The sequence below is a fragment of the Macaca thibetana genome, chromosome 9 (assembly GCF_024542745.1).
Source record: "Macaca thibetana thibetana isolate TM-01 chromosome 9, ASM2454274v1, whole genome shotgun sequence".
Taxonomy (NCBI): domain Eukaryota; kingdom Metazoa; phylum Chordata; class Mammalia; order Primates; family Cercopithecidae; genus Macaca; species Macaca thibetana.
In genome coordinates, this window is record NC_065586.1 from 42,691,326 (window position 1) to 42,706,031 (window position 14,706).

Below are 14,706 nucleotides of genomic sequence, written 5' to 3' on the forward strand. Positions count from 1 at the left end.
ACTCCTACCATGTTTAGCTATAGTTCTAAATTAATGAAACACAGTAGTCATTTAAGAAGATACTACTATATACGGCCATTGGGGTATACGGGACATGCTACCTCAAAATATGACACCTTGGCATCTGAGAAGCAGAAAGATCTCTCTGACCTTTCCCTGGCCCTTCTCCTCTGCAGCAGGCCATAGAAGAATCCTCCAACCCTCTCGGGAGTAGGTCATAAGACCTTCATTCCAGTCCTCCCTATTCCCAGAGGAAAGGAGCCTCCTTATTTGTAAAGATGCAGAGAATCATCTGACCACACAGGCCTTGCTGAGCTCCCCCAGCTTATTCCCATCAGGTCACACCCCTTTCATCTCATGGTGCTTCTCCAAAACTGTCCGCTTCTTCAACAGACAGCATACAATCGACACAGGATTTCCTGTTGCTCTGAGTCTTCTTTTCTGAAGGCTCCTGTGTCAGGTAAAACTTATCTTCAATAAACTTGCACACTTTTCTCTGGTTAATCTGTCATTTGTTATAGGGGACTCGACCATGAACCTAGCGATGGGTGAGAAATCATTTCTCCCGTAGCCAGCCTAACTCATTGGAAGGAGCATGTACTATCGTGCGGGACTCATACTTATTCCGAACCATTCTGAAGAGATTCATCTTTAAATTATATATTACATTAAATGTCTTCCTTCAGAAAAGACAATCTTGTGAACATCGCCTTTGGTGACTGAATGTCACTAGATATAAAACAGGTAGAAAAAGAAGATACTTGGGATGGCTTTAACTCTTAAATCCCATCAAACACTCCCCTCTTCTTAGGAGAAACCTCGGCTCACCTCCTCATCGCTGCTGAACAACAGGGCAGATGCTTTCTTTTTGGAGAGCTCGGAGGGTTTTGCTTTCTCTTGTCTCTGAGCTTGTAGAGACAATGTCTGCTTCTTAGCAGCTGTACCCCCAAAAAGATTATCCTAGAAAAGCAAATGGCAGAAAGGTAAGACAACTTTATAAACAGAAAACACAGGATGTCTTCCTACATCAAACTGTTAGGAAGTAAGTCTCCAGTCAGGTATACAAATAACACCTCTGGCGGGGAAAACCCACAAAATGCTAGTAAATCCCTAACTACAGCCTTTTCCCACTGCACCCATAGAAGGGAAAGAGATTACCATAGAACTCGAAGGCAGAACAGCTGGGAAGAAGCAAGAGGACAACATGTGAATGAGATCACGGAGTACAAGGAGAAACTGAGCCCCATCCAGTCGCCCTGTGGGCAAGTGCCTCTCTGCTCATTTCAGGGGGTTACAACCTGCAACAGGCTGGGAGCCCCTGCAGCAGCCAGAAACTCACACTGTCCTCTCCACAAACGAGAAACCAGAACAATGGCTCAAAGGAGAGAACTAGGGGTCTGTCTCCACTCCTTTACAGGTAAGAAAGACATACACCTGGGATGGAGGGAAGGCATGCCTTGTGTTTCTCATTAGTTTCAAAGAGCTTATACAAAGTGAAGAAATAGTTTACTAAATAAAATTGCTGGTGTACTAGGTTTAAGGGCATTTGTAAATTCTTCTGTGGTCAAGCACTCCCCAAAAGTTGTATTTACTAAGGTGCTTTTATTCAGGTAAGGGGAACAAAAGCATCAGAGGGCCTGAGTCTGAGAATGGACAAACTCTTAACAGCAGGTGAACAGCCCTGGAATGTGAAGATGGATGAAGGGAGTGTCTTCCTGGATGAAGTCTCCTTTAAGGAGAGTGCGGTAATACAGGACAGGCCAGGAGAGTAATGAGCTGGTGTCCACCGGGGATACTAATGACAAAGCTCACATTCACTATGCACTTACTATGTGCCGGCACTCTGCAAGAGTGTCACACTAGTAGTTACAGCTGCCACAATGACCCTACTCACTGTTAAGCCACGGTGAGTTTAAGGAAGGTTACTTGCTCCAGGTCCCTGGTTTGCCAGTAGTGGAGCTGGGATATGAACCCGGGGTCTGATGGCAAAGCCTATGAGCTCATCACTGCCCAGTACTGCATCAGAGTTAAGGTTTGGGTTGTCTTCTCTCTTATTTCTCTTCCCCAATGTGCTCTCTCCATCCAGGATGGGAAAGAAAGGCCATGGTCAGGACATGGCTGCCTTCTCCTTTGTATCTCCACTTGATGCAAGACATTCTTGTAGGTCACTGGGTATAACATTGATCCATCCTCTAGACTAAAGTACAGCTGACCCTGAATGACACAGGTTTGAGCTGCACACGTCCACTTCTACACAAATGTTTTATCAGTAATATGTTGAAAAATTTTTTGGACATTTGCAACAATTTGAAAAATCTTGCAAACAAACCATGTAGCCTAGAAATATTAAAAAAAAACTAAGGAAATGCTAGATATGTCAGGAATACAAAAATATATAAATAGATACTATACTATTTTTATGTTAATCAACTTTATGTTATCCATGAGGCTTCTGGTTAACTGTAAGCTATTAATAGATAAGTTTTTGGGAAGTAAGAAATTATATATGGATTTTTCACTGCAATATGGAAGTCAAAACAACCTCCACACTGTTAAAGGGTCAACTGTATTTCTCAAAGGTGGATTTTAAAAATAAAACCTATAGATTTCACTCCATAAGAACTATGTCAAGAGGCCGGGCATGGTGGCTCATACCTGTAATCCTAGCACTTAGGGAGGCCAAGGCAGGTGGATCACCTGAGATCAGGAGTTCGAGACTAGCCTGGCCAACATGGTGAAACCCTGTTTCTACTAACAATACAAAAATTAGCCGGGTGTGGTGGGTGCGCGCCTGTAGTCATAGCTACTCGGGAGGCTGAGGTAGGAGACTCACTTGAATCTGGTTGCAGTGAGCTGAGATCACAGCACTGCACCCCAGCCTGGGTGACAGAGAAAGACTCCATCTCAAAAACAACAACAAAAAGAACTGCGTCAAGAATCTAATGTCTTCTCCATTGCACAGCTAGGAAGATATAAGGAAGAAGTCACTGAAATAAAAGCGGAAATATTTTTATTATATAAACTTCAGGAAGCCTGACCGCTTCCCTACCACCTTTTGCTAGCATATGAGCCTCTGGGTAGAAAGTTAATCAACAACCGTTTTCTCCTAATCTAAATTATCTAGTGTTGCAATAACAATGTTTACCTCTTCGTCTTCATCATCGAACAGGGAAACTGACGTGAGGAGCTTGCTAGGGAGCTGAGACGCACATTTTAACTTACTCGCACTTTGAGAAGAAAACAAATCCTGTTGGATTGAAATTAAAGTTGCTGTTAACAGGAATATCAGTTTTAAAAATATCAGGTGAGTATAAAACACAAGTGACTCAGACATGACGGCTGCCATGTATCTAGGCTTCTTTCCTTAGAGGGAAGGTGGCTCAGACAGAGTCCTTAAAGGGATAGGCCTCAGGGTCTGTGCAGGGTGTGGGCAATGGTGCTAAGGAGGAGGAAAGCCACAGGATCTGATGGCCTTGCAGAGCAAAGAGGCTTCTGTATTCCCACCCCAATAACAGGAGGCAGGAAGAAGTTTTCAAATCAATTTCCTACACCATGCTAAAAAAGTAAATAAATAAGAATGGCTTCCCATTACTGTCTAAAGAATCAGAGATTAGACAGGGCCAATAAAGAAACAGGGACTAGATTCCCCGATTAATGGAGCTACAACTATTTTATTTAGAACACCCTTCTCTCCTAAGATTATGACTTATTTCTTTTTCTTTTCTTTTCTTTTCTTTTTTTTTTTTTTTTTTTTGAGATGGAGTCTCGCTCAGTCGCCCAGGCTGGGGTGCAATGGCGTGATATCGGCTCACTGCAAGCTCCGCCTCCCGGGTTCACGCCATTCTCCTGCCTCAGCCTCCTGAGTAGCTGCGACTACAGGCACCTGCCACCACGCCCAGCTAATTTTTTTGTATTTTTAGTAGAGACCAGGTTTCACTGTGTTAGCCAGGGTGGTCTCGATCTCCTGACCTCGTGATCCACCTGCCTCAGCCTCCCAAAGTGCTGGAATTACAGGCATGAGCCACCGCGCCCGACTGACTTACTTGTTTTAAATAAACAAAAATTAAATTTCTATTTTTAAATGTTTGGTAGTCTATTTAGCTTAACTACAGGTATATGATGTTGCAAACCAGGATAAGACCTGCTAGATTCTGAAGAAACTTTCAGACTGGCACTGTGGCTCATGCCTATAATCCCAGCATTTTGGCAGGCTGGGGCAGGTGGATCACCTCAGGTCAGGAGTTCGAGACCAGCTTGTGCAACATGTCAAAACCTCATCTTTACTAAAAACACAAAATTAGCCAGGTGTGGTGGTGGGTGCCTGTAATCCCAGCAACTCGGAAGGCCGAGGCAGGAGAATTGCTTGAACCTGGAAGATGGAGGTTGCAGTGAGCGGAGATCACACCACTGCACTCAAGCCTGGACAAAAAGATAAAATTTCATCTCAAAAAGGTAAAAAATGTAAAAATAAAGAAATGGTCAAAATGTTATAAAATATAAGCTTATCCTGCAAAGAAAGACCTGCAAATTGAGCTACATGAAGTAGAAACATAAAATGGGACATCTATTCCCTTGGGAAGAGAAACTTCAATACACAAGAGCCGAACAATTAAATAGGCCAAGAACATATTTTCTAAGACCTATTTGGACAGTTTTTTTTAAAAAAATTATGTAGTCGATGTCTACTCCTCAAATATAGACCTAATGAGTTCACTAAGTGAGATCTCCTCCATACAGTGGTTTTCCCCTGTGCTCTCTGGAGTCCCATGGGTTTACTTAGATTGAAGAGGTCACAAGGGGAATTCCAGGCATCCCGTGCCCCTCCTGCATGTTCCACAATGGCAAGAGAAAGGGTTCTGCTGCTCTAAGAAAATGAAAGTAAACCAAAGCAAACAACACAAACAAATGTCAACATCACAGTTTTGGACCCTTAACTAATACCTTTCTTGGTACTGCAAAAAAACACACTTCCATTACCTCAAATATGTTCCCCCAGAATGACTTCACAGGGAAAGTGTCAGCCTCACACTTGAGATACAGAGAAAGGAATCAGGACTCATTCCTTCGGGTCCAAAGCTTTAACTCTTAGACTGCCTTAGTTTTACTTCTTGCCTCAGAATCCCAACAATATCCAATAAAAACATTCACTCTACGACGACACACAAGGGGCAAAGCCTTTGGGAGGGTTTTCACACAAGTCTGAGAGTTCATTTACACTCCCACCATCAAGAAGGGGAGCCTATGGCCCCTCCCCATGAACCTGGATGGGCCATTGTGACCATCTTGATCAACAAATGAAGCAAAAGGAACACCATTGACTTCCAAGGCTGGAACACAGAAGGCGACATGGCCTCCATTTGGCTCTCTCTGACGAATCTCCCCTACAGCCCTGAGCCAGCATGGATGAGGCCCGGCTTCCCTGACTACATGCTGGTAGCCACAAAGAGCTAATGAGAGATGTCCCAGGGCCCCAGTGCCCAGGTACCAGACATAGGAGTGAGCTGATCCTCAGCCCAGCCACCTTCAGACACAAGAGACCCTCAGTGACAATGGCCTAGCTAAGCCCGGTCAACCTCTCGAACTGTGAGACAACAAAACTATTGGTGTTGTAAACCACTAAGTTTTGGAGTTAAGTTGTTTCACAGCAACAAATAACCAGAACACTTCGTAAGTCACTGCAATTGCTCACATATGGTTTTCTTGTCTAGTCGACAATTACTGGATGGCTTATCACATGCCAAGCACTGGTATTAAGGACAGGCTGTTAAGGATACAAACAGGAAATAAAAAGTCCTGCCCTCATAGCACTTACTTTAGTGGGAAGCACAGACAATGAATAAGTAAATATACATTGTCCCTGGCAACACGTGCTGTGGTAAACAGTAAAATAGGAAAGGGGACCAGGAGTACAGGGTGGTAAGTGCTAGCAGGCTTCCAGTTGTGTGTACTTCGTCAGGGAGGCCTCACAGAGAAAGAGTGAGGAAGCAAGCTGGATTCTGGGAACAGCCTTCCTCAGAGTGGCAGGGGCAGGTGCAAAGACCCCGAGGTGCAGGTGTGGGTGATACACGGGATCCGTGAGCATAAGATGGTGGAGGCCCCATCATGCTGTTTCTCAGGGCTCAGGGTTGTGACTTAACTGGACTCTGGTTAATTCCCATGTTTTGTACACTAGCCTTCAGTGAAACACTAGCCTCAAAGGTATTCTTTACATCAAGGACAATCACTCTACTTCCAAAGGGTTCCACGTTCATCCTTGCTGTGAGTGCAAAGTCCAACCGTGAGAGCCTAACCTAGAGCCCACAATTTCTTGAAATATGTGTTTCTGCCATGTCCACATATTTTTTCTGTAAAAGGGGCTTATTACTTCCCATTACATTCTCATACAGGTCTCTGATCTCCTACAAGGCTAACTTAAAATTAGATCTAAGATGACCTAGGCCTGAGAGACTCAGGAAATGCAGTGAAATTCTAAGAGGTGGTTCTAAGGTGCCTGGAGGGACTGAAGCAACCTGTGAACCAGGTCCCACAGTCTGTTAGCGGTCTCAGTCTCGACAAGACAGATGGCTATGCCAGAATCCTTCCGCTACAGCACTAAGCCATGGTCCAGTTAGTGAGAGTGTGAATAAAGGAAGGAGCACGGTGACCTCCACTCTGGTGCAAGCTCCTCATCACATCATGAGCCCATTCATAGTCTAAAAGCTGAGCATCCTAAAGAGAGAGTATTTTCATCACAGGAAATGTAAATACAGTCCAACTCAAAAGTGAAAAGTATTGTAAACATATTGCTTTCTAAAGACCTTAAGCTCTCAAGAGATTATTTTTTTTCATTTATTTATTTTGAGACGAAGTCTCGCTCTGTCGCCTAGGCTAGAGTGCAATGGTGTGATGTCGGTTTATTGCAATTTCTGCCTCCCGGGTTCAAGTGAATCTCCTATCTCAGCCTCCTGAGCAACTGGGATTACAGGCTCGCACCACCATGTCTGGCTAATTTTTGTATTTTTAACAGAGACAGGGTTTCATCACGTTGGCCAACCTGGTGTTAAATTCCTAACCTCAGGTGTCCGCCTGCCTTGGCCTCCCAAAGTGCTAGGATTACAGGCATGAACCACAGCTCCTGGCCTCTAGAGACAATTTTTAAAGAACTGGAGTACTTAACAAAAAGTCTTACAACTCCACTGAGAAAAACCTGATTCAGAAATAGTTTCTATGTCATATTCATAGACCAATACCAACAACTAAGGAAAAGAATACCATACCTCAGAGTCCTCCTCCTCTGAAAATAAGCTTTTTTGAGTCTTTGTTTCTGACGAGGGCTTGAGATTTTTGCTGGAAGGTAAGGTAAGCTTTGTTGGGGGGGAAGAAAAGAAAAAGAAAAATTAAGCATTAACAAATAAGATACCCAGAAAAGAGGGTTTACTCAATCAACCATTTAGAAAATGCAAGGAGTCTCTGCTATGATAGGCACCAAGCCGAGGGCTCTGTTAAGAGAACAGTAAGACAAACAGAGGACACATCTGGTATATCGGGGGGCAGGACACACTGCCTGGGTAATGGGTGCACGGATAGGACATATGCAGTGAGAGACGGCATGGAAAGGCAGGCTGCCTGATGGGCCTGCCAGGTTCTGAATGCTGGGCCTTAGGTGGTGGGCAGGAGAAAGTCAGGATTTCGCAGCCAGGACATGACATGATAAGACAAACTGTAGAAAGAGGAGGGATCAGCTGTGTGGGACAGCACTGAAATATCAAGCAGTCAGAAGGGCTTAAAGACTGTTGGGGACACAAGCACTGGCCAAACTCAGGTCAATCTGAGCATCAAAAGAATGATGGTCCAGCCAACATGGTCAAACCCAGTCTCTACAAAAAATACAAAAATTAGCCGGGCATGGTGGCGTGTGCATGTAGGCCGAGCTACTTGGTAGGCTGAGGCTGGAGAGAATCACTTGAATCCAGGAGGCTGAGGTTGCAGTGAGCTGTGATTGCACCACTGCACTCTAGCCTGGACAACAGAGCAAGAGCCTGTCTCAAAAAAGAAAAAAAAAAGGAAGAAGAAGAAGAATGATAGTAATGGATTATCATTTACATTGAAGAATGAATCCATGATCCCAAAGAAATACTAAAAGTCGGGGAAGGAGAGGAAGAGGAAACTCTTTATTCAGAAGAATGTCAACCCATAAGAAATATAGAATTAAAAAAGCGGTGGTTTATGCTCCCTAACAGGTTAACCGATTCAGGAAAAGATCATCAATGGATTTTTAAAACACTGAGTGAAAGGCTGGGAGATAACAGATATTCACACTGTGTTCAACTATCACTTTAGAGATCAACTTATCAATGGCAAAAGAGAACAGGGTCCTTTCCAGTGAAGCAGTGTGGTGGGCACCCTAACAACCAAGTGACAAACATGTCTGAATGAAGCAGACAGTGGACCTGATGTGTTCTGGGAGATGATCCAATGGGAAGTGCGCAACCCTGTCTGCTTGTACTCTTGCCAAAACTGCTAACCCTGAATCTACTCAGAGGAAAATAATCAAGCAAATTCACAAGACACATTCTACAAGACAAGTGGCTGGACATAAAAAAAAAAAAAAAAAAAAAAGATGTGGGAGGTGTTGCTCTAGATTAAGGAGACCAAAGAGACAGGACAACCAAACGCAATGCAGACACACTGCCTGAATCCTGGGTTTCTTTAAAAAAAAAAAAAAAAAAATCAAAACACACCAAAGAAGTATAAAGCAGGAGTCCCCAACCCTGGGCTGCAGAGCAGTCCATGGCCTGTTAGGAGCCGGGCCACACAGTAGGAGGTGAGGTGAGCAGCAAGCATTACTGCCTGAGCTCCTCCCCCTGTCAGATCAGCAGCAGCATCAGATTCTCACAGGAGGGCAAACCCTATTGTGAACCCTGCCTGCGAGGGATCTAGGTTGCAAGTTGCACTCTCCTTATGTCCCTAATGCCAAAAAGGTTGGGGACTGCTGCTATAAACGGCATTTTGGGAACAAGAGAGGAAATTACAATATCAACTATAGGCGAGATAATTTTAAATCTGTATTCTATTTGTTGGGGTGATTTTACAAAGACATTTTGGGGCAAACTGGAGCAATTCTAATACAGACTAGATATTAGATTCTACTATAGAATTACTGTTAGTCTCACAGCTGTTGATCATGGCACTGTGGTTATATGGAAGTCTTTTCAAGAGAGGCTTAATGAAATATTTAGGGGTAGAATGTCACAATGACTACACACAAACAGTTCCATGCAGCAAACAGTTCAAACAACTTGTATGCAAATAGTTCAGGAAAAAAATAGATATGTAACAAGGTTTACATCCGGAAAATATTTGCCAAAACCCTAAGAACTGATCAGTTTGGGTGGTAGTTATTTGGGTGTTCACTGCAATATTCTTTCCACTTTCTGTTTGAAGTTCTTCAATATGAACGTGAAAGGGAACAATACTTCCCTTTGGGTTCCGGATGAATTATTAAAACGCCACAGATCAATGCTCCTGCGTTAACTCTTCCCTCCTGCTCACCTTTTTTTCTGCTCTTGCTTTATTTTCATCTGTCTGACTCACAGTGGCTTCTGGCAATGCTTGGGCTTTTTCTTTGAACAGATCTCCTTCTTCGTCACCAAAGATATTGGCAGCAGATTGAACTTTGCCTTTAAAAATACCAAGGCGTAAAATTACAATAAGGCCAAAAATCCTACCACAAAAAATTCTACCACAAAATTCATAGATTAAAAAATTCTTCTCTCCCGAAGATTAACATAAAAGTTATGTTGTTTCTTGGTTTCTTATAAAGAAATAGTAAGTGAAACTATACTCTTCCCTTGGAATTTTTCAAAGAGCATATTAGCAGCCCAGTTGAAAGACAGAACAAACAGTTTAACCATGAGGCTGATATGCTTGTCCAAGCAGCAGTCTCCTGTGGTTAGAGAAGCCTGGACTAACTTAAAAGGTGAAGAGAAATCTAGAGGAAGAAAGAAACTCAAGAGGACCACCAAGTCAATCATCTAAGGAATCTGAGAAATGAAGGCTCAGCTCCTGCTTTAAAAAAAATCAAATTGGGCTGGGCACAGTGGCTCACGCCTGTAATCCCAGCACTTTGGGAGGCCAAGGTAGGCAGATCACCTGAGGTCAGGAGTTTGAGACCAGACTGACCAAGATGGTGAAATCCCATCTCTACTAAAAATGCATAAGTTAGCTGGGCATGGTGGTGGGCACCTGTAATCCCAGCTACTTGGGAGGCTGAGGTAGGAGGACTGGTTGAACCCAGGAGACAGAGGTTGCAGTGAACCGAGATCCACCACAGCACTCTACCCTAGGAGACAGAGCAAGACTCCATCTCAAAAAAAAAAAAAAAAAAAAAAAAAAAAAAAAAAAAAAAAAAAAAAAAAACCTGTACAAAAGCAAATAAAAGCAAATAATGAAATCCCCTCATAATTCCACCGGTCTACTCAAACAAGACGGACATTGGGAACAGTTCTGCATACATGCTTCCAATTCTCCCAAAGGATGTACTAATGAATTAACTTTAGTTATTTACAAATAAGGCTATAAATAAGAAGATACTCTGAACAATGTGTCTTACCATTTGCGTTTTCCACTTAATGTACCTATAAAACGTTCCCAAGTCAATAAGCGTAGACCCCATTCTTTTTAACAGTCACACAATATTCCACTGAATAGAAGGGCCACAGCTTACCTTACTGATGAATATCTTCACCACCATAAGCACTGCTATACCGAATGGGGCATGTGTTGCTGAAATGAGGTCACTGACTCATGAATGTCTGAAGAGACTAGGAGTTGTCAAAGGAAGCAGCATCAATTTACTAGTGATTCTAAATCAGTTCTCAAAGATATCCACTAAGTGAGAGCCCTGGGGAGCTACAAAAAGCACTAATACCTTCACTCACTGTCAACTTCACTGAGACCTGGGTGCATTCTGCATCCATTTGCACTCTTTCTAGATTAACTAGGCTATCGTTTTCCCTCACACTTCGGCTTCCATCCTTACTTTCTACATCCAACACTGGAAAAGATTGGTAAGTCCGGACAGCCTGCTTCTAAATGCATTCTGGTTCCATCTATTCCTATGCCATCCTTTTTTATTTTTTCAACTTGCTGAAATTCATGTGCACCGCAGGGATCTACCTTTCTTTTCTGGAAAAGCAGTCAATGAATCTAAGTCTTTCTATTCCAAGTGTGATCTACAGACCATGAAGCTTGCCGGAAATGTAAATTCTCAGACCCCACCTTGGACCTACTGAATTGGAATCTTCATTTTGACAAAACCCTCAAGGAGATTCCTCTGCACATTTAAAAACAAATGATTTACAGGAATGACTTCAGGAACACAGGACTTACATTGAAGAGGAAAAGGAAGGAGAAGGCCAAAGTGGCCAAGGGGATGAAAACCCCATCATCTGAGGAAAGACCAAGGCCACCCGAGCGTTTTGGCAGAGAGAAGAGAAGCTGGGAACTAAACGGCCAGCATGCAACATGTTGCTCACGTATTTGACTAAGGTCGGCTGGAAGAAAGTATGATTAAAACTTTATAATTCCCAAGGTCAGAACTAGAAATTAAGCAAAAATTATAGGGAAAAGGATTTCCACTCTCTATAAGGAAAATAATCATAGTAATCAGCTTACAGAGCAGAAAAGATTGGTTTACAAAACAGACCTCCCAGGCACCACACCTATGTAAGTACAGACACAACAGCTCAATGACAGGAATGCTGGAGAAGGGATTCTGGTACTATAAGAGATACAAAACTAGGGGAGCTTAAGTCCTTTTTAGGCAACATTCTTTTTCTGGCTGAAGTCCCAGAAACAGAGGCTGGAGCAGGTACCTGTTTTGGAAGGTTTGCTGCGGGGTGCCGAGAAAAAGTCGTCGTCATCATCATCATCATCAAAGAGGCCAGTGGGAGGGGGAACGTAGGGGCCTTTCCTTGGAGTGGGCTGCTCAGGCTTCTCGGGCTCCTTCAGTGATGGAATGGAGGCAGCACCAAACACATCCGTGTCTCCTGTGGGCGGAGGGACAAGACAGCCACAGCTGTGAGCCAGTGTGCTCCTGTTGGATTTACAGAAAATAATTATCACCCACCAAGAACTTTTCATTTCAGTTAATCCACAAAGTGCATTAACAGGGCCAGATAGCCTCTATCCATTACTGCTACAGAACATCTCACCATGGAGAATCACCAGGTCATTCACACACAAAAAAGTCCAAGGCCACTGAGCTCTAGGAGAATAAGAGCTAACGTCAGTAAATGAGCTCTTTCTATAAGCTGCTCAAAGCCCTTTGAAGCTCCCAGGTGCTTTCTCGTCCCCAGCCAGGCTTTAGAAAATAATAATTTTGAAAATGAAAAAACAGTATTTGTGTAGTTTTTAGAAAACAAACCTTAAGTTATGTTACCTAAAAATACAGAAACGGCTCCTGCTGGGATTTTCTTTCCAGGTTTGGATGAGGAAGACTCTAGAATGAGAAAGCAAGTGATAACCATTTCACAAGGGAAATAACTTTTCTTGCTATTTTCTTCCTGAAATGTGTGCAATGTAACACACAGCTACTACCAGACCTTTTGAAACTAATTTTTCCTGAACAAGCCATTTTAAAATTCTTTAGTATTTTCTTCTCTCCCGATGTCAGGACATTTTTCTTGGGATTAACAAAATCTGAGCTGTGACTCCAAAGGAAGAGCATGCTGACTGTGATCAAGTCACAGCAGTGGGTCAGCAGGGGGACACCAAGGGAGGTGGTGAGCACAGCTTTCCTTAATATCTTCCTCCTCTTTCTCGGAGTCAGCAAAAAGGTCACAGCCATCATCATCCTCTTCCTCATCACTCATTTGTGTGGTGTGCTGAGTATAAAATACCAAATTAGAACTACTAGTTATTAAGCTAAAGAAGAGATACTGTCACTTAGCGTTTAGGTTCCTCCTTCAAAAAGGTAACAGCTTTTAAAAATAATAATCATAATCATGATGCAGCAAGTTATGAAGCAAAAGATGTGCTGTAACAAATAATACACAAGATTTACTTCAAATCTAAATAAAAATGCATTCTTTAATAAGAATGTAACAAGAATATAAAAAGCAAAATATTAAGATATCAAGATTGTCTGTTACTAGAGAAATGTTTTGATTTATTTATTTACTTTTTTATTTGTGAGGAGTTTCATTCTTGTTGCCCAGGCTGCAGCGCAATGGGGTGATCTCACCTCACGGTAACCTCCGCCTCCTGGGTTCTAACAATTCTCCTGCCTTAGCCTCCTGAGTAGCTGGGATTATAGGCACCCACCATCACGCCTGGCTAATTTTTGTATTTGGTAGAGATTGGATTTCACCATGTTGGCCAGGCTGGTCTCAAACTCTTTACCTCAGGTGATCAACCTGCCTTGGCTTCCCAAAGTGCTGGGATTATAGGCATAAGCCACCGTGCCTGGCCTATTACTAGAGAAATATAAACAACATCAGCATAGTCTTACCTTAGTAAGAATACTGAGTAATAGTTAAAAGGTAAAAGCTGTAACAATTAGACAGCCATCCAAGGTAGATCAAGCAAAAAAGTGCCGAATAACAAATCCAGCATGATACGGTGCCCCCTCTATATACAAGCATTTCTATGGAAACATATGTTTAAAAAAGCAAAGAAAAAGACGTGGAAAGACACGTTCCCAGAGCATGATCCCAGTTGCCTCTGAAGAGTATGCAGTGAAGGAAAGGACTGGAAGGCTCAAACTTAGCCATATCTGTTAAATTCTAATTTTTCCTAAGGTACACAGTAGTATGTATAATTTAAAAAATTTTTTTTCAATATTTGAATCAGTGAACTGTGCCAGGCATGTTACTAAAAGCACTTTATTATCTGATTTAATCCTTACAACTTTGAGGTTAGCTGCAGCACACAAAATCAACCTGTTGCCTAAGCTAGTGCTTTTAATTACTGTGCTGTACTGTTTTGAAAAACTGTTTGTGGCTGGGCGTGGTGGCTCACGCCTGTAATCGGAGAACTTTGGGAGGCTGAGGCAGGTGGATCACCTGAGGTCCGGAGTTTAAGACAAGCCTGGCCAATATGGCAAAACCTCATCTTCACTAAAGATACAAAAACTAACTGGGCATGGTGGCACACGCCTGTAATCCTAGCTACTTGGGAGGCAGAGGTATGAGAATCACTTGAACCCAGGAGGTGGAGGTTGCAGTGAGCCAAGATCATGCTACTGCACTCCAGCCTGGGTGTCAGAGTGAGACCCTGTCTCTAAATAAATAAATAAATAGGCTACCCTATTCAGGAGAAGTTCAGATTTTGAAGTCACAATGTTTCAGTGATAAAGTCCAGGGTGTGGGACGTAGATTAAGGGTGTTAAGTACGTGGCCACTGAAGTTGCCCATGACGGTGTTAGATGAAATGCAAGTTTGGTAATTGACTCGCCTCAACTTTACCAACCAAGTTCCAAGTTCTAAAGAGTGTGTGTGTGGGTGTATTTTAATGAATGTGAGGGAAGTGGAAGAGGTTGGTACATGGTGACTTAAAAATGAAGTCCCCTTAAGACACTAAGACTTTTGTTGCAGATAGCAGTCTTACTCTTCGTCCAGGTTGCAGTGCAGTGGTGCAATCTCGGCTGACTGCAACCTTGGCCTCAGAGCTCAAGCAATCATTCCACCTCCATCTCCTGAGTAGCTGGAACTGCAGACCTACGCC

At 42.9% G+C, this 14,706-nt stretch overlaps 1 protein-coding gene across 1 annotated transcript; it reads right to left on the minus strand.

The window, feature by feature from the left end:
- Positions 1-297: 297 nt before the first annotated feature.
- On the minus strand, positions 298-12,642 carry LOC126963222 (WASH complex subunit 2A-like). The gene is made up of 6 exons (XM_050805367.1): positions 12,422-12,642; positions 11,856-12,029; positions 9,532-9,659; positions 7,257-7,343; positions 3,146-3,247; positions 298-960 (listed from the first exon to the last, which is right to left on the minus strand). The coding sequence occupies exons 1-6, from the start codon at positions 12,507-12,509 to the stop codon at positions 808-810; spliced, it is 732 nt and encodes a 243-aa protein (XP_050661324.1). The 5' UTR covers positions 12,510-12,642; the 3' UTR covers positions 298-807.
- Between the last annotated feature and the right edge of the window lie 2,064 nt (positions 12,643-14,706).

Bases quoted from the DNA above. Each gene is read 5' to 3' on its own strand.
- LOC126963222 (XM_050805367.1), bottom strand. From the start codon at position 12,509: ATGGTTATCACTTGCTTTCTCATTCTAGAGTCTTCCTCATCCAAACCT. The intron at 7,344-9,531 runs GTGAGCAGGAGG...CCCCCAACAAAG, and splicing joins AAGCAAGAGCAGAAAAAAAG to CTTACCTTACCTTCCAGCAA. The intron at 961-3,145 runs GTAAACATTGTT...TTGCTTTTCTAG, and splicing joins TCGATGATGAAGACGAAGAG to GATAATCTTTTTGGGGGTAC.